At 29.6% G+C, this 19,281-nt stretch overlaps 1 protein-coding gene across 1 annotated transcript; it reads left to right on the plus strand.

The window, feature by feature from the left end:
- Nucleotides 1-11,709: 11,709 nt before the first annotated feature.
- Nucleotides 11,710-14,619, plus strand: TRIADDRAFT_58326 (uncharacterized protein; the record flags this gene model as incomplete). The annotated part of the gene is made up of 9 exons (XM_002114120.1): nt 11,710-11,807; nt 12,709-12,769; nt 12,963-13,051; nt 13,241-13,328; nt 13,458-13,524; nt 13,707-13,814; nt 13,979-14,118; nt 14,324-14,362; nt 14,410-14,619. The coding sequence occupies 9 exons, from the start codon at nt 11,710-11,712 to the stop codon at nt 14,617-14,619; spliced, it is 900 nt and encodes a 299-aa protein (XP_002114156.1).
- Between the last annotated feature and the right edge of the window lie 4,662 nt (nt 14,620-19,281).

Below are 19,281 nucleotides of genomic sequence, written 5' to 3' on the forward strand. Positions count from 1 at the left end.
CTTCCGAAATGACATGTGTCCAAGAATAGGTTATTGCTATAAAATTAATGACGGAAAGATGGCCAATTGTCTATTATAACAAAACTTCCATATCCATTATTTCTCATATCGTGCCTAATCTCTCACAAACGCGTCTTATTAGACCGTCTTTTAGGATTGATTAATCGATAAATAATTTGGCTTACTGTACCTATTTTGAATTCAAAGAATTTATTCCATTGCTAACCCATCGTTCTATTTTCATAAGTGATCATTTCATAATTACAAATTTTAGTCATCTATACAATTTGCAAATCATTTGCATATGACTAACATTGATCTTTTCAAATCAAACAGAATTCCCTGTAAGGATATTAATTTAATATCTATGCCAATACAGCGGATTATCCATCAGTATGACAATTTGTTTTAATTATAAAAGAAATATTTCAAAGTAATTTCTTACCTTGAATTGATTACATTAGTACTTATATTATCATACTTGATTGTTTAATGTAGTAGTAATAATATTGAACAGTTAATCTCAACTGAAGATAATACTAAACTGCAAATCATAGAATAAGATTGAGATACGTCAATTAAGGAATGATTATAACAGATTGTATTCTATTACCGAATATATGCAGTAGTATTGCAATAGTTTCGGAATAGTACAAAGTGGATCTTTTAAAAATTATTTAATAGCATTTGATCATGTCACCAATTGTCATTAATTTTTTCTTGATAACTTACAGAGAATTTTCAATGAAAAAATATAATTTATGCCTAACTGATGTGTGAGTTCTCATAAGGTTTTAGCTAAAATATTTTTGAAATTGAAAATTTAGTTGATAAAAAATAGCTATCAGCAAAAATTGGCTACTCAATCTTTTTCTACCCGACATTATTAAAGTATATTTTAATCCACCGTTATGATTATTCGTAGTCACTATCAACTAGCTACTCATTATTATCCTTATTCAATTGATAGAAAACTTCTAATGTATTAGATTAGATACCCAAAAGATGCTATTAAAGTAGATAATAAGCGATTGTATTGTAAGATAAAAATTAAACACGTATTGTGATTGAAACTATTGATATTTCTATTAGCATATCAATCATTTCTTTTAATCGGCTGTTAAGACAGAAAGATTGCCAACAATAACCCAGCTTGCACTTGCTAAAATGATATCATTCATTAATTGACGTCTTTCAAAACATGGCATTAATTAAAGCGTTAAAAATAAAATAAAACACTATAGTTAGCAATTGAATCAGATGATTTTATCAATCTGTGATGGAGAAACTTGACCTTATTGATTTTGAATCCAAATTTAAATTTATGTTATTTGGACTTGATAGATGATTCGATAATATACGTATTTTTCAAAGTTGATTATTAATTAATTTTATCCTCTTAAACGGTATATTTTTTATTGATTGATTGCTATCACCTCTATATTATATTTGACCATTATATCGATGTATTTAGTAGACATAGTAAGCGACAATACTAACATTATCTGCTCTATGACAAGCATTTAAACTAGATACAACTTATCAGTCGATAAATTTTGATAGTACTCTATGTCAATAGGCTCAATGTATAAAAAAATATTGATCATCTTTGCATTTACACTTATTCGGTTTAAGTAGACATATCTAAGTCGATGATGTATGCCTACATACTATGTATCATTTATTTTGAAAAATAATATTTAAAATTGACAACTTTGAACACCGCCAGTCTATATACATTAAGCACTAATTTCGATCTACCAACTTGTCCTGTTATGTGATATTGTTGGATCAGCATCAGTCTAGCAACGTAAAATCAACATAGTAATGATGAAAGTTGGAGCGACAAATAGGATAATTATATAATTAATCACAATGTTGTACTTATTAAATGAATCATCATTAGATAATTAGCCCTTTTAAAATTGAAATACAGAGTCTGTTAGTAAAATAAATGTAAATTGACGATGGAAAAAAATTAATTTTTTTCTCTTACATTGTGTGTTTAAAAACATATTGAGCCAGTGTACAGCATCCATTACTTAACTAATAGGTTATCGACAAGATATCAATTTAATCATCAAGGCGTGGCTAAAAGAACGACAGAAACATCTGTACTGGCTGACAGTAGAAAGACGTAGAATTGATATGGTTAATGTATTCCACACTATGCTATTATTTGTTGTTGTCTTTTTCATTTTGAAATCATCCATGATCGTCATATTGAATGTTGGGTATTTTTACTTTCGACTATGTCAATCAAATTGAACCGTTCAGCACCTGTGAGGTCTTTGTTTGAGCAAAGTATTGATCTTAAATTCGTCCATATTTGTTTTCCTTGCTATATACAACAGAATATATAATTATTATTGAACGTAGATCAAATCTCATTAATTAATCGTTACAGAAAATAAATATCAAGATTACTATATATATACAGTATATGAGTGTGTTATACGCAAATTTATATTCAATAAACTAAACTCAATCGTATGCATGTTGTGCTAATTTAGGCACATTATACACTATCTACAGCATAAGCAAATACCGTGCCGGTAGCTCATCACAAACATGATATTGAATAAACTGTTCGATTAGAATCAAAATATAAAATGGGATGATAGTTTTATAATAGAATAATCAAAAACTGATTGCATTCTATCATATTTTCGTATCTATTCTTAATAATATCATAACCAATTATAAATATGACAATCATATGCGGATATGAAGTACTAATCAATCTAATATTATTCAACACTGCTGTTTCGGACAGGATTTTAATCAGTTGGTAACGATAAAAGAGATTATTAGCAAGAGAATGATAATTTAAGTTATCTATAGTAATGGAAATTCGGTATAATATTCCTTAACCAGAATTATCTTAGCTTTTCAACTTGTAAGTATTCTCATTAGAAAGGAAGAATGGTACCAATTACATAAGATTAAATGTAGAAAATGGTACTTTGTTTTAAGTAAAGAAATAAATTTAAGTTTAGATGTTACATTTGATATCTTAATCAATAGCTGTGAGTCAAGCTTTTAAATAATTATGATCTAGTAAATAGACACTTTCACATTCACACCAGAAAGAAACATATAGCGTAAATAAAAGTATAAACAAGGAACAGATAGAATATAAACAGTAAACTTGAAATTCAGATATGATGTTTAATAGTATAATACAAAAGAATACAGATAGTCTGTATGAACTGGTGTTTCAGTATCAATACAGGCTTAGAGTTGTAAATATCATATTAAGATAGACATATGAGTTCAAAATAAAATCTATAATGGAAGAATTTTTCTAGCCATGACAGCTTGCGACACTTTTAAATTATCTATGATTAAAATTGTTATTTTTCAAAATCGGTATCGCTGATCTATCTTTGATTTATTATAATTACTTAAAAATAAAAACTAATAGTAGGATAACAGTTTAAATACTGTAGTTATCATTAAGAAATAAAAAGCTAAGAACAAAAGGGCTAAATTAACGAAAGAAACAAAGTACTATCTTTTCTCTATAAATAAAATTTATATAGTTAGGATGAGTATAGAAATCATTATTGACGTTTATTCTTCGAGACCATTCGTATTATGTATATAATTATGGTCATATGCTAGGATAGAACAATATAAAATGTGAAGTACCTAACCAACAATGGATTGTTATTGATTAAAAATGAACAAATAACACCCGCTGTAAAACAACAGTTGAGTTTTAAATTTAATTGATCACTCAAACTGTTTATTGTCTATATTTTCATTCCATGTTGTACATCGAGGCTAATTATGCTAATACCCTAGATATCATTATTCTACTTAAAGAGATATACAAAAAAACGTGTCTTAATGCATTCTAAATCATAACAAATTCGTACATTGTATGACAGTAATATTAATTCCGAATGTAGAGGTTATCTTTTGGTTTAAGTATCATAAAATATTAGTGGAAGATGAAAATAAGATCCAATAATTAATATAAAATTTTAAATCAAGATATGATAATATTATACAGTACAAAGATCAGAGATTATGTCTGATTAAAAATATTACTCTTAAAGTCAGGAAAAATAAAAGTTTTCACCGTTAGACTAGTTCCTGATGATTCTTGCAGTATCTAATCTAGAAATTTATTGCTAATTGTAGAAGGTATCGGTATATTAATTGAAAATAAAAATAGAAGATTCTTCAGATTTTCTTTCTTTAATATGTTGGTTTTGTCAACTTAGTAGTTTCAATCACTTCAGTCTTCATTGCTCTCGTGTTACTAAAGTTTTTAATAATATGAAGGAATTAAAAACTAATTTTTATCGATGAAAATTCTGTATGAAAGATTAATGAACTGCGAATCGATTCGCAGTGCATTTATTTAATCAAATATAAATTATACTGCTTCAAAATTATTAAAATAGTAAATATATTTAAGACAACCTTTAAATACTGTACTTTATACTAAATGATTGGATGGTTTGAAGATATATCCATAGGAAATGGATGAGATTGAATAAATAGGATATTTTAAGTTTAAAAATAAAAAATTACTATTGCATTCAATATTGCTAAATGGTCTTTATTTGATGGCATAGGAATTCATCTAGTTTTCGGTTGAAAAAATTATAGATTTGCCTTAAAGTGCATCTTATTAGCGAGGTGTTAGAAATCTTTTGGAAAACGAGTTAGTTTAATAAGTATGTATTTACATTTCATTTTATTGTAGATACAGTTCAATCGATGATATTATTAGCAGCAGAAAACAAGCGAAAGATTATTTATCGATAAATCATAAAGTTCATTCAATATTTATCCATTACGCCTGATCAGTGCTGAGAGGTGATGGTTATGGTACTTATGGATCCTAAAGGATAATTTTTGTGAAAATTTTTAAATAAGAGCTACTGTACTGTTTTAAACTAAATTTTAAAATATCTTCCGATATTAGTAAACACTATTAACATATCCTATAGATTTTCATTCTTTTCTAAAATACTTGCAATTTTAAAGCCTTAGAAATTTGCAGTAATGGCAAGTAAATGAAAGTGCTAAACTAAGACCATATTTAGTACATCCAAGTTAATCTTAATATCTCTCTCTCTATATATATACGTATTATGATTAATTTGAATGAAACCAAAATTAGTTTTTATGTATACTTGCGGCTCTTATGTCAAAACAATCAATGTATTGTATTAGAATACCTAGGTATGATATGCTCATAGAACTACGTTTTGGCCTGTTCTAACAAGATTTGTTGATATACAGCATTTAAAAAAGTAATGCATAAGTGTAATGTTTCAGGAACCTGTATACTTTTATTTTATTTCTTGTAAACGAAATAAGATAAATTTCACACTACATTGTGGATAGAGAACTTAAATGTCCTTCGTCAAGAGATACTTAGGCATAGAATCTTGCCTATTCTGCAAGGTGAAAAATATTACCGTTTGAGCATAAGAGAATGGATTAAATTTAGCCGAGATATTAAATACTACTCTAAATTTTAAAGTATCTGTACTACACGTATAATTTGAATATCGTAAAGGCATCGATTAAAAGTGTTGTGGATTGATTTCATCTCTGATCAGTGACAATAAAAGATTACATACGAAGCAAAGTACTAATTTTTGCTTTTGGCATTGATTAGAAGTAATATACTGCATATGCAATACATATCTGTATCAATATGCAGTCTTGCGGTAGCAAAGTCTATTTATGAAGTTAATAGACTTACATGAGTTTAATGCAATTTTTACTTCCATTTACTGAAAATTGAAACCCATTTTACTGAAACTAAGTTAATGTACAAATTTCTAGTCTATGCTGAGTATCTAGATATATCAAATGCTATATAATAGCGGCATATCTTTGAATTGATATTACTAGCATATATTTGTCTATATCGGGTAATGCTAGGAATCTCCTATTAATGTGCAGAAAAGTCAATAAAAACGCTTATATTAAGTATTTGTCGAAAGATAATATCTATGTTCAATATTATCATAATAAAGATGATCTAGTAAGGAGTTCTTACCCGAAATTTGAGTATAGCAGGTTAAGTTTACATTATAAACTAATAAAAAGATTTTCGTGCTAGAAATTAATTTAATATTTAACTACCTAACAGATTCTAAGTTTGAGTACTTGATCTATCCAAGTTACATTTTATCACGTATAAGACCAGTATATTTTATTTTAAATGATTAGATGAACCAAAAAAATAATTCCTCCTATAGCTTCTATCGTAGTATTCATTTATATGAGGACGCACATGGTATTATACGGATATATTTCAATATTATAATATTGCTACTGTGATAAATGTAATATAACAGCAACCCTTTTTAAGATTCCCAATTACTTTTCAAGACAAACTTAACGCAAAAGAATACAAAAATGATCTTAAAGAGATGACAAATTCAGGTAAGCTGTGGAAAATTATGATTAGCATACTCTAGGCATTAAATAAGTCATAAAATTACTATTGTCGTAATAATCTTGTTTGGTTTGTCAAATAGCTATGATTCGATATTGTTCATGTCGTATTTGCAACATGAAAACGATAAAAACTTATTTCTTGATTATTTTATTAGTTTCTAAACTGTAAATACTGTATATAATTAACGCAAATATGTATTCGATAAACTTATTTCATAATTATATGTTACCATTAGATCTATTGGTTACATTAACTAAAGAATTATTTACTGCTATTTAATTATATATATTTATTAAACATAGTAATATGCTGTCCATATTAATTACTTTTCACCGAATGTATTAAGGAAGATTCCTTATAAGATTACAAAAAACAGCTATTTTCTTCATTCAAGCAGAGGGACGAAAAATTTTATACTAGGAGGAATTCAATATTGAACATCAGTAGGATAATTAAATTAAGAAGCGGCAATATCGTGTCTAAAAATTATCTTTTACGATTAAAAAGCACATAATATATTTATGATAGGAAGGAACTGATAAATTAGAACGGTTTCTAATAAAACTTTATTGTAACTATGAGATCAAAGACTGAATGTTGAATTTGAATTAATAATTGATGAAAATATCATTTTAAAATTATTTAATAGCTAGAATTGCAATTAGACAGATGAAATAGGACTTTAATGATATTGTAACAATTTATTTCCAATTTACCTTTTAATTGTATAGCATAGATTATAGTAGGTTATTTTCATAAAGTATTATTTAAATTTTTTTCATTTACAGGTGCAAATAAAGCCTTTATGCCTGGAAAATTAAGAATTGTTAGTAGTCAATAGTTGCTAATGATTCATAAACTGTCATGACATTTTAATTGTTTATTTTTAAATATATCTACTTTAATCTACTAATTACATCGGACTTGATGATGAGATATGGTTATTAAATATATCTATTTTTTGACAATATTTATTACTGCTTGCTGATTTTTCATAACTTTAAGGTAAATTATAAACTTGTATCACTAATAAGCCACAGGTATTTTGTGACGAGAATGGACTCCTGCTGGTAGTATACAAGTATAAAAGGAATAGAAATATCAATAAGCGACCATAATATATTAAAAATTAGACACAAACATTTACCTATCTAAATATCAATCATAACTTATTGATGCCATCTCCTGTCAAAATAGATTTCAATTAGCCGATTGTTTTGCAAGACTTATCAGAATTTTAAACAATTTAACTTTTATGCTTACTATTAATATTGCTACACTCTAATTAAATAATAAAAATTTCTTTTTATTAATACATAGTAATATCCAATTTATTTTACTTCATCAAATTCATGCTGGTTATCTTAGTTTCGTATAATTAATGATATCGTCGAAGGTAGAGCTCGTGATAAGGTGCAGTAATTAGTTAAAAATTATTAAGGATTAATACAGACTGGAATTGCTAATATTGATACTAAAAGGGAGAACTGAAAGAACCCGCTTTCATCCAAGACAAATAAAGCCTAGTGAAAAAGCAAAGTACAAATTACGTATCACTACGTTGTAGTTAGAAATTAGTAAATCTGGTTATCATTTTGATTTAATATTATGATTTCATTAAAATATCGCCATTACTAGTAAGATTTTATGATTCTTCTGTTCTTAATTGCCTGTAGTTACGATAACATAATAATATTACAGGTAAGAATATTATGTAAGCTACGATAAGGCGTTCTTTATATCAGTGTAATATTATTCGTGTTTTCGGCTGGCATTGAAATGAAATATGATTCGAAATTTGCCGTTAACAGCTTTAATTGTTTGAAGCACCCTTGTATATTTAGTTTTAACTAGCCAATCGATCAGTTAACTGATAAATTAAAGAGTCTTTAATATGAATATATCAAATATTTCTTACTTTTTGTTAGCTTATACGGTATTATATTAGTTCTATGAGTGATTATTTTGAAAATGTAAAATGCGCACAATAGGGATTGTCACAGTAGAAATATAATTATAATGGCTGAAGTATTACCTTTAGCTGAAGATGATATTTATACGTCTATTTTTGGCGATAACACAAATAGTCTTACCAAATAGTATAGTTCAGTTAGGTTCAGAGTAACAAAATTTTACAATTTGTTATTCTAGCAACTGTCATCAAAGGCAAAATGATAGACTTATTGTATATGGTTTTAAAGATAGCACTAGTAATTTTGTACCTATCTATTTATAGTCACGTATTTCAAGATAGCTGAGCTCTTTTAATAATTTTCTGTTTCTAATCATAATTATAACATAAATATGCTCAATATTGTTTCTAGATCATTGCGTATATGTATTATATTAGCGCACATATGAACGTTTTCAGAGATATTTATTAACTTCTGTACTTATGATTGCAGTATGAGTATTTCAAAATCTTTGAAAATTTTTCATTTAACTTATAGTTTTAGATTCTATTCATCGATGCAAAGTATTGGCCATTCAAATTCATCTCATACAGTAAAGATTTAATGATATCCTACGATATATCGACAATAATAATATTTGTAGTGCCAGTAATACAGCCATCATCCTTAGTAACATCATTAATCACTATTAATCAACCGTCTATTGTTAAGCTATACTGTGTATGAATCCAGCCAGTAGCTTTTTACTGTAGCCTTAATATGACTGCTAACAAAGGCGGTCGTAATACTGCTACCTACACGCTCGACACTTGTTCTAGTACAACTTAGTTTACATCGTGTTTGTAGGTTAATAAATTACAGCCCAATACTTACAGCGGAGAAATTAAGACTACGAGTCTATCATCCAGTCTGCCCTTTCGTCATTTAGTTATAATACAATTTAAATATTAGGAATTTACTATCGCAACAGTAATTGTGCATATCTGTCTTAGATCAATCTATGAAACCCTAAATTTTTTATTAGAAAATGAACTAATTTATGGTACAAGTAAGTAGATTTTAGTGGCTATTACTGAGGTGTAAAATAAAACATGCTGTTATCTATACATGTATTGATGAATTTCAGATCATTATACAGTATTATCAGTGAATTTTAAGGTATGTTATCTACCGAATACCAGATAGAAAATAGGAATTTTGCCATTGTTATAAGTCACTTGATAGTAATTGGATTGTAATGATATATTGTAAAATTGCTATATTATGTTGTTACTATAGATAATTATGCAGATAGCTCCTGGTGAAGAACTAATTCATCTAGTAAAGTTAAGTTAGCAAAATAAGCCAAGACCTAATCGTAATATTTTTGAGACAGTTTATCACGCTCATTGTGTTGTAAAGTGCTGTAAACTTCCTTAGTATTGGATCGTAGATTTTACGAGTTTTTATCATTATTATTAGCCATGTTAGTATGATGTACGGCACCATTGTGTGGTTTTCGATAATTATCTAAAGGTATATTTCGTAGTAGCTCATAGCTGTAGACTGTCGTGGACTATTCTATGTTAAAGTACAAATGACCACATACAGTAGGTTGTCAAGTCGCTATTGATGCTAGAGGTAAAATAGATATGTAACTCATACATTGCTTTAGCTGGAGAAATAAATTCTACGTAAATACTGTAGCTGTTGCTCTATCGAATTATAATGTAGATGGTCCGCTATAAAGTACTGTTGTTACTGATGAGAATAAATGTAAAATAACTTAGAATATTACTGAGCTGATCGTAGCTGGAAACGTTATGAAAAGTATATATATATAACTTTAGATTATGCAGTAGTTGCGTCAAAAAATCTTTGCAGTGATTGTACTGTACTCCAGCTAGGGTTGAGCTGTATGCAAACTACCTTTGTACGCGTATAAAGATACGAATAAAGCTCTAATTTTCTACGATTTTGAAATTTTGAGATCGGTTATATCACAAGTGCATATTACGGTATTAACATTAATTAATCAAGCTAGTAGCTGCAACTTAAGGTTAATATATTATTACGCATGAATTTCAACGGAATATAACTTTGATATTTGAACGAAGAAACTGGATATCGCTATAGTATACATTGTACAAGTACTGTACCGTACTGAATGCTTCTACGGGCATACAGCATTCATATATAAGTAATTTTAAATATTATTACACATGAATTTCAACGGAATATAACTTTAATTTTTGAACGAAGAAGCTGGATATCGTTATAGTGTACATTTGTACAAGTACCGCACTGTACTGAATGCTTCTATGGGCATACAGTATATATAAATAACTTTAAATATTATTACACATGAATTTCAACGGAATATAAACTTTGATTTTTGAACGAAGTACTGCGTACCGTTTTGGGGCTCAATAAGCAACGAAAGTAGATAAGTTTGTGGAATTTATTGTAAGAACAGTCACGGAATAAGTAGGAGTTGCAAACATAAGTATCAGAATACTGTTGTTAATAGGATTTAACAGGGTATGTAACGAGAAGATCGCGAGGTCTTCTTTTTCCTAGTTTGTTGTAAATGAAGTTACGGTTGGTTTTATTGTAATAAAGCTTAATTCGGTTTTTAAATCCAGTTAGACTGATTTATTGTGGATCCTGTAAGAATTGGCTTTACTACCATAACATCCATAGTCTTGCTAGTAGCATGCAAGGTATAATAGCCAATATTCCCATATACAGTACAGTATAAGACACTGAGGATCTTTATCAATCTACATAATTGGCATAGTCCAAGTTTTTCCACACAATTGTTGCAATATACAGGTGCTGTACCATAATGTACTGTACGTCGAGAGTCTGATTAATACAATGGCACCCTGAAAAAATAAAATTCTGCAAGTTAAATGAAGCCAAAACTAGGTCAATTCTATATGTAATCGTAGCCTAATAACTCACAAATGCCGTTCTACGGGTACCTATAAATATTATACAGGAATTTCAACGGAATACAACTTTCATTTTTGAACAACTGGCTGCCATCGAAAATAATATATTCATACTGTAATATTAAATACTGCAGTCCTGTACAGTGTACAGTGTACAGTATATAGACTGTAGGAGACTACAGTGTACAGTACTGTACACTCACTCGGTGTACTGTACACTGTACAGCATGTGATACAGGGAATGGACAAGAACACGTCATGGCGACAATACTGTACACTATAATATTGTACTATACAGTATAATGTCCTGTCGTAGATCATACATTAAGCACTGTAGATTAGGACTGTACAGTACAGGTACAGTACCGTGCACTCTTCAAGCGCTACCAGGACGCTCGACGAAGACACCAGTGGAATCAAGATGGCGTTGCTTCGCCTTCTACGTCCTTCAACAGTAATGTTGAATGCAAAAGGAACGCTATTGCCTGCTTCTCGTCTATGTCGAAAGAGGATGCATAAGTAAGCCTATACTTGTTTCCAGATATTTTATTCCACTGTACAAGAATAGGATAGCTACATTTCATGCATATTTCGATCACTGTGCCAGGTGTTGAGTCATCGTATCCATTCAACGCTACATTCTATGTCGGGATTATCTCGATTCTTTTTACATTGTGTCCTTTGCAATTGTGTAGACTGTATTGCATAATTTAGATGAAATGATATAGATTAGCAATATTTGTAGGCCAAGAATTGAGAAAAGAAATTTAGTAGTGACTACGTTACAATCGTTATCGACGATCATGCTGTCATGTCGTGCAATTACCAAGTGTCAAGGATACACTTAGTAAATCCTGGTGGTAGACTTCTGCATGCTATTTTTCTACTAGCAATATTGAAATGATTATCTCGTCTTGCTGGCGTTTGCATAGGTTAAGTAGGAAGCCAATATTACTGTAGTGCATTACCATCAGCAATGGCCAGTTTGGAAATTAGTTACTATGCTTATTGAAACCAAATTTCCTAGGTAATTCATGAGGTATTCCTTTACTGCATGCTTTACGAAATAACTATAAACACGGGGTCCGTTTTATTTCATTGACCAATAAGATTATAATATTTATTCGAGTGAGATCTGTTTAGCTCAGCTTTATCCAAAGCTACCCTTACTACTTTCTAGTTCCTTTTAATTTATAATTAGATAATAAATACTTTCTCTGGCCGATAATATACTGCAAATTGCAGGATAATGTCATAATTTATTGCTTTAAATGCATTCTAATAAAATGTTACCTAGATGCAAGTAATGTCGCTTTCTATCACTTTACAAATCTAAAAATTTGCAAATTATCTTCAATTAATATAGCAGTCAAATTTATTCTCTCTGAGATGATTACAAAAATCAATTTGCTTTGCACAGATTAGCTACTGTAGGGGTTTTAACATCACCAAAGGTCGATGACCATTATCAACCTGGACAAGTAAGTTAATCTTAATTACGCTAAAGTAGTACAGTAAATTATTAATACAAATCGATCGTTTAACAAAATTTATCTTTGCGAATATGAACTTCATTATTAGTCGTCCTAAAAGTACTGCAAATACGCGTACTATTTCCTACACTTGACAATCTTATTTACTGCTAACTGAAATTATCTATGATTTCTTCATCAGTTGTTCCTTCATCGGTTCTTTGGCTATCGTGGTGTCGTGTTATATCGATGGCCAGCTAACTTATATGATAGAGATGAAGAAAATATTGTGTTAGTTCAACATTATATTAGTGCCGGGCATGTATATATTGAAGTTTATTATAGTAGGGTATAACTATAATTTACATCATACTGTCTTAGTCTAGCTCAATATGCGTAATCTTTATATAACTAGAATAATATGTAATTTTCTTAACGATAAATCTTAGCTAAGCTAATTGACCATCTTTTCCAATCTAGTCATACTAAAGAAAAGGAAGGAGATCATCAACCTGAAAAAGCAATTTATTATCAAGTTCTAGTTGACCAACGAGATGCCCCTCATGTTGTAAGTAAATTGTCACATTTATTGACACTACACAAAAGTTTGCTTGCGTACCACTATGTCTAGTTATATGAGGCATTTTTATAGTATATTACTTCCAAGAAGAACTTATAATTGTATTATCTTATCTAGAAAATGCAACGTGACAGTATTACGTTCCTAGGAAATAGTGCAGAAGAACCGCTATATTCTTTACCAGGTTTGCTAATTATTTATTATGCCCTTGCTTTACTCCTCCAACCTTATATTAATAAATCAAACTATGGCATCTTTATTACTAATTAAGAAGATTAAATCAATTCCGTTATTGACTGTGCGCTAACTGCGAATATTTTTACTATAAATACTCATTTGTTGACAATGTTATGTCTTGTTTTATAGGATTCGATTACTTAAGTCACGATGACGTCCTACCTTATAAAACTGTGGATAAGCAACCAATTAAACATAACTTTTTCAATAAATTTTTTGAAGTTGATGAAAGAAATGGTAAGTTATCGTTTATATCCCAAAATTTATACTATCTTTGTACTATAGAACATAAATTAAAGAATATTTATCAATTGAAATGCTACAAATATGTCATTTTAACTGTCTTGAAGTTTTTCCAAGTGTGATTATATAGTTGAAGAGCATCTAAACATTCATTATAGGTTCGATATCTTTCAATCCAAGAGAGTCCCTGAAATCATGGCACGACAAAAATCATCATTTTTTGGAATTGTCAGCTGTTTACCGTTGCGTCACTAACGATCTACGAGTTACTGTATTACCATTCTATATGGGATCTAGGGTAATGCTGTGCTACTTGATTGATTTAATCCTATATTTAACTGATTCTTTGTCCTAATTAGTATGTTATCTATCTTGTATATATTTATTGTAAACAGAAGGTATAAATAGTAGTGATTAAATGAATTATGCGTTACACTGCATAGATGAATAGGGAAGATAACGTAAAAAGTTATCAATCGCAATTTTTACATTATATTTAATAGAATTTTGTTACCAAAGAGGAAGATGTACACTATTATTGGGTAAGATCGTTAATGGATACTCATAACCCTGATGATATTCTCGATAGCATTCTAATTATAAGAAATGTTTACAGTGGAGGTACTGCGTGAGAATTGAAAATCTAGGGACTATCCCTGTTAGATTGATTAATCGCCATTGGATTATACGAAGCGGTAATAATTTAGAAGAAGTACACGGACGTGGTGTTGTTGGGATGGTATGCTATAATCGCTACTTTAATCCTTTTTTAGCTTTACGTAACAATAACAAGAAATAGATTAGTTATACTACCTTGCTATATTGAATGGAATAAATCAATTCTCTGCGTTATTTTCAATTTCCTCATAGATGCCAGTACTTAATAAGCAAGAGCCGGCATTCCAGTATAGTAGCCATATTTCTTTGAAGTCATCTAGTGGGCACATGTGGTAATAATTAAAGTACTGTTATGATGACTGTAACGGTTTTTCAAATAGTATTGTACTACACTCTATTTTTTATCCTAGATTACTGTATTCTTAAGAATTGACTTTTCATACATGAAGAATCTTGATGCTTTTAAATCAACTTTTCATTCGATGTTCTTCTATCTCTATTTCTTAATCAGGGGAAATTTTCAATTCGATAGATTGGATGGCTTAGGAAATATTTTCTGTCGGATACCGATGTTGAACTTAACTAGTAAATAGTAGTATACCATATCAAAGGCGATGTATTATTTTCTTGTTTATTTACAAATTTACCAAAGTGTAAAAATTAGAAATGTACGTTGTGTTGATGAGACAACACATTCGCGATCGCGTCTTGGATTAGAGTTTTCCTCATTTTAGTAAGTATCGAAATCTGCGCAAATCCATCGTGCCGTACATGCTAGCATATGACTGAATGCAAAATAAGTATATAAGGATTATTCGATACACTTGAAAGCTGTGCTGCTTCTTAATCTCGATTATTCACTTTTAAAAACTTCATATTTATGCGTTTTATGCCTGTCAACATTATTGACTTGGGTAAAATTTTTGATTAATGATATTTAACTAAACAGTTATTCCTTTGGGAACATTACCTCATAGCGATAAATCGTTGATAGTGATATCAAGGACTGTTTATATACTAGGTAAAGATGCGCCTTATGCCAACTTTAAGTTGAAGAATATGACTTAAATATGTATAAAGCACTTACATCTCTATAACTGAGAATATCCATCATATGAACAGAAGCATTTGCTTATCTTGAACATTAGATATTCGATTAAAGTTATTTCTAGTTAAATATATGTTTTATTATCTTGCGGGGTCAATGTGTATAATATCATAAACACAGAAAGAGTGTGTTATCATTTCGTTATAGTGTCATTGTTGCCTAAATTAGATTTGAATAAAGAGTAGAATACCAGATCGCACGTTTCTATTTATACAAAAAGTTATTGGTAGAGATAATACGTACGGTACTCTTTTTGTATAGATATTCTGTGCAAGCAGAACACTAATAACGCAATTACAATCTGTATACCAATGCAGTACAATAAATCGAATACTGTATATTAACAGAACAAAAAGTACTACCAATACTACCTAATATAGCAATACTGCAGTATAGAAGTTATTCATATTACTGAATTTCCACATGTTATAGATGCATGAGCTATACTCGTACACCACGTATTTCCCTGTAACATTATAAATTATATCATTATGCTATACAATATATATTTGCCTACGTTCTTATGAGACTCATACACGATTTGCATCATCGGCTTGAAAGTGCTGTATATTAGCCGTATAATCAATTATGATTTAAGTTCTATCATAATTTCTATACCTGCTCTTTGTCTCTCAAACGCGGCTCAATCTTCTTGTCACTTATTTCTAATAAATGATTCTATCTTAGTTTTGTCACCTTTCATCCTTCACTGAAGTTGATGTAGGAATATTTTACAAAGAATATCGCTTATACTTTATGCGGCATACGTAATTAATCAAACTGGATCTCATCTAAAGCTTATTGTAATAAATTATTGATAATCTTCCTATGATAGATATTTTTAACTTGGAAAATGCTAACCATCTTTTATAATAGTTATTTATTTTCCTCTTCACTTCTAATTTTGATGCGCTATACAGTATTTCGAGGTAAAATAACCTGCTATATTTATTTTTATAACGATATCCGAAATTATAATGAATGTTACAGTGACACTGAATAAAAATTCCCATTACACGACGACCTGAAATTTATCTATTGTCTTCAAATTATTAGATGTAAATACTTTACGTCTACGTGTGTATCCTGTTAGACAGGTATTTACTGATTTCAAAATGGTCTAATTCATATTCCCAAACGTATCTATCGTAATGCCCTGTTGCCAGTATTAACCAAATGAAAATATCTCAATTATAAATCCGGTTTAAAAACGATTTGAATACAGGTGCCTTTAGGTGGAACGCTGATTAAGGATATCATGTGTAGGAGTGGGCAAGTTTTGCATTTACAGTCAAAATGATAAAATGTGTTTGTCAAGGCAATCAGAAGCTATCGAATACATCGCCGCCTGGTACTATTGTAGTCTAAGAGTAATTAATCATGTCAATAGAAGTGCTTAGATTTAGTCTACACTAACTACCAATAATAAAGGAAATTAATGAAAATATTGTTGGTCCATTGTAGCGCGCTTTAAAATTTATCATATGAATATAGAAGATTTGGCATACAGGAGTTGGTAGTAACTACTAAAATATGCTAGTAACAGATCTTAAGTTATGATCGCATCACAGGATAATTAGTGTTAATTAGTAATTAATTAATTCATTCTACTTCTATCTTAATCTCGATCTTATCGCTAAATGTACGCATATAAATCAGATACTTTTTATAAAAGCTAAATGAGAATATGCCTATCAGATGGCATGAGCATTTTCTTCAAGGTTTAAAAACATGAATATCTTATTCTTTATGCACAGCAGCTTTAGATGAACTTTCGATACAATAGAATAATAGCTGCAGTATATGTATTACATATCGTTTAAGCATTCACCAAACTAGTTTACTCTCTAGTTGTGGGTGGGTGAGTGGGAGATATCAACATTTAAGCGTCGGTGTATTACTCATACTGTCAAGTTACTTTCTGCTATTATAGAAAACTTACTCCATACCGGTTTTTAATTACTATGTCAATCTTAAACCTTCTGCGACGAGATAGGGTTTAATTATTCAAATACCGGTATCGCCGGTACTGCTTCTTATGAAACTCGTTTTCTGTAACATAAAATAAGCATCTAAAAGTATAGCTTATATTTAATTATCTATGAAGTATATGCTCAATCAACTCCAGTCGAAGCGCGGAAAAATATTCATTACTTGCTGAGAATTACATCATCATTATTACCATAACTCCCTTATATGGGAGACTAGGATAAGCGAGCGATTGACTAAATTCAAAAGTTTAGTCTTTTATTAAATGCCACAATCTGTATGTTTTATTAAAACAAAAACAGTTTCCTTGAATGAATTTTAGCATTACTGTAATTAGTAAAAGTAATTCTCGGTAATATAGATTTTTAGTGGTCAACAAACTGTTTGTTCGATCTTGAATTACATACTTACCGGAGTGCCATATGTATTATTTACATGTTTTCAAAGTTAGGACTTGGAAGTATCAACAAGATCTATTCGACCCTAAGTATTACCTTTAGCATATTGACATAGTTACACTAATGGAAGTGAAATTTTGACTGCTTCTGTTCCATTACATTCAGATAATCTTCGGTTACTAAGAGTAACATGTTTGAAATATTTTGATTTTTCTATCACCTTTTTATGCATTATTCTCTTTATTTACCAGACTCTATAAGTCATTATAAATATTAATGCCATATATATTTTAATGACGAATAGCATTCTATTGTACATAAACATATCGAGTGGTAAGTTATTAATATGCTAAAAGAATATTATAATAACAAATACAGACACGTAAGTAGAGTAACTGCTCTCTTTTGTATCATTCCAACAGTCTTGCATTTAATACTTTGATTTTTCCCGCAGGTAACTCACCTGATATTAAACATCCAATAAGATACAATATTTATATTTGTATATGTATATGTTTGGGTTATTAGTCTTATAGTCTTACGAGCTGAACTTTTTAAGTAAATTATTGCATAATTACTAGGAGATCGTTATGAGAAATTGCTATTTCACAAATTTTAGTTAGTTTTGGATCGGATTTAGGTGATGTAATTTCGTATATCATTGTCTTAAGCCTTGTATTACTGTTATTGTACTACTACAGCATCGTAAATTATTCGCAGAGAATTTGTTCTTGTTAGTCAAATTAACTAAATCTTGCTAATTTGCAATAATATTCTCTCAGCTTTACAGTAACTACACAAAGAATGAACAATAATAAAATTATAGTCATGTTTTATAAAGCCCAACTGCCAAATTGTATGTGGGAGTTAGTTTCAGCTAAATGCCAATGTTTTAGTTATTTGAAGTGTAATATAATTAATCAATAAAGCTATTAGTATACGTAATATCTGAGATTTGTATAGAATTAAATATTCAGCATTATAATATTCTTTATGTTTTTTGATACAAAGTGGGGTAGAGATGATATCAGTTGTATTTTGTTATTAACTAGAAATTTTGTCAAACGTTTGCTAGATTATATTTTCGTCAAATATGAGTACTGCATTTTTGCTGCAAGCTATTGTTACTCTAAGGTATATATTAAACTAATTTTAAAGATATTCTAGTATCTTTAATCATTATCTCTGTTACTGCTAATCATAAAACTATATTTATACGCGTATTCTTGTAATAGAGGTACACGGAGATATTTCCGGGTCTTCTCCTATCTCGAACTACTTATCAAGATCAGTTTTCCGAGACAACTATGAACTTTTTTCTTAAGTTTTACGGTAGAAACAACATAGA

Source organism: Trichoplax adhaerens, genomic scaffold (assembly GCF_000150275.1).
Source record: "Trichoplax adhaerens TRIADscaffold_7 genomic scaffold, whole genome shotgun sequence".
NCBI classification, from domain to species: Eukaryota; Metazoa; Placozoa; class Uniplacotomia; order Trichoplacea; family Trichoplacidae; genus Trichoplax; species Trichoplax adhaerens.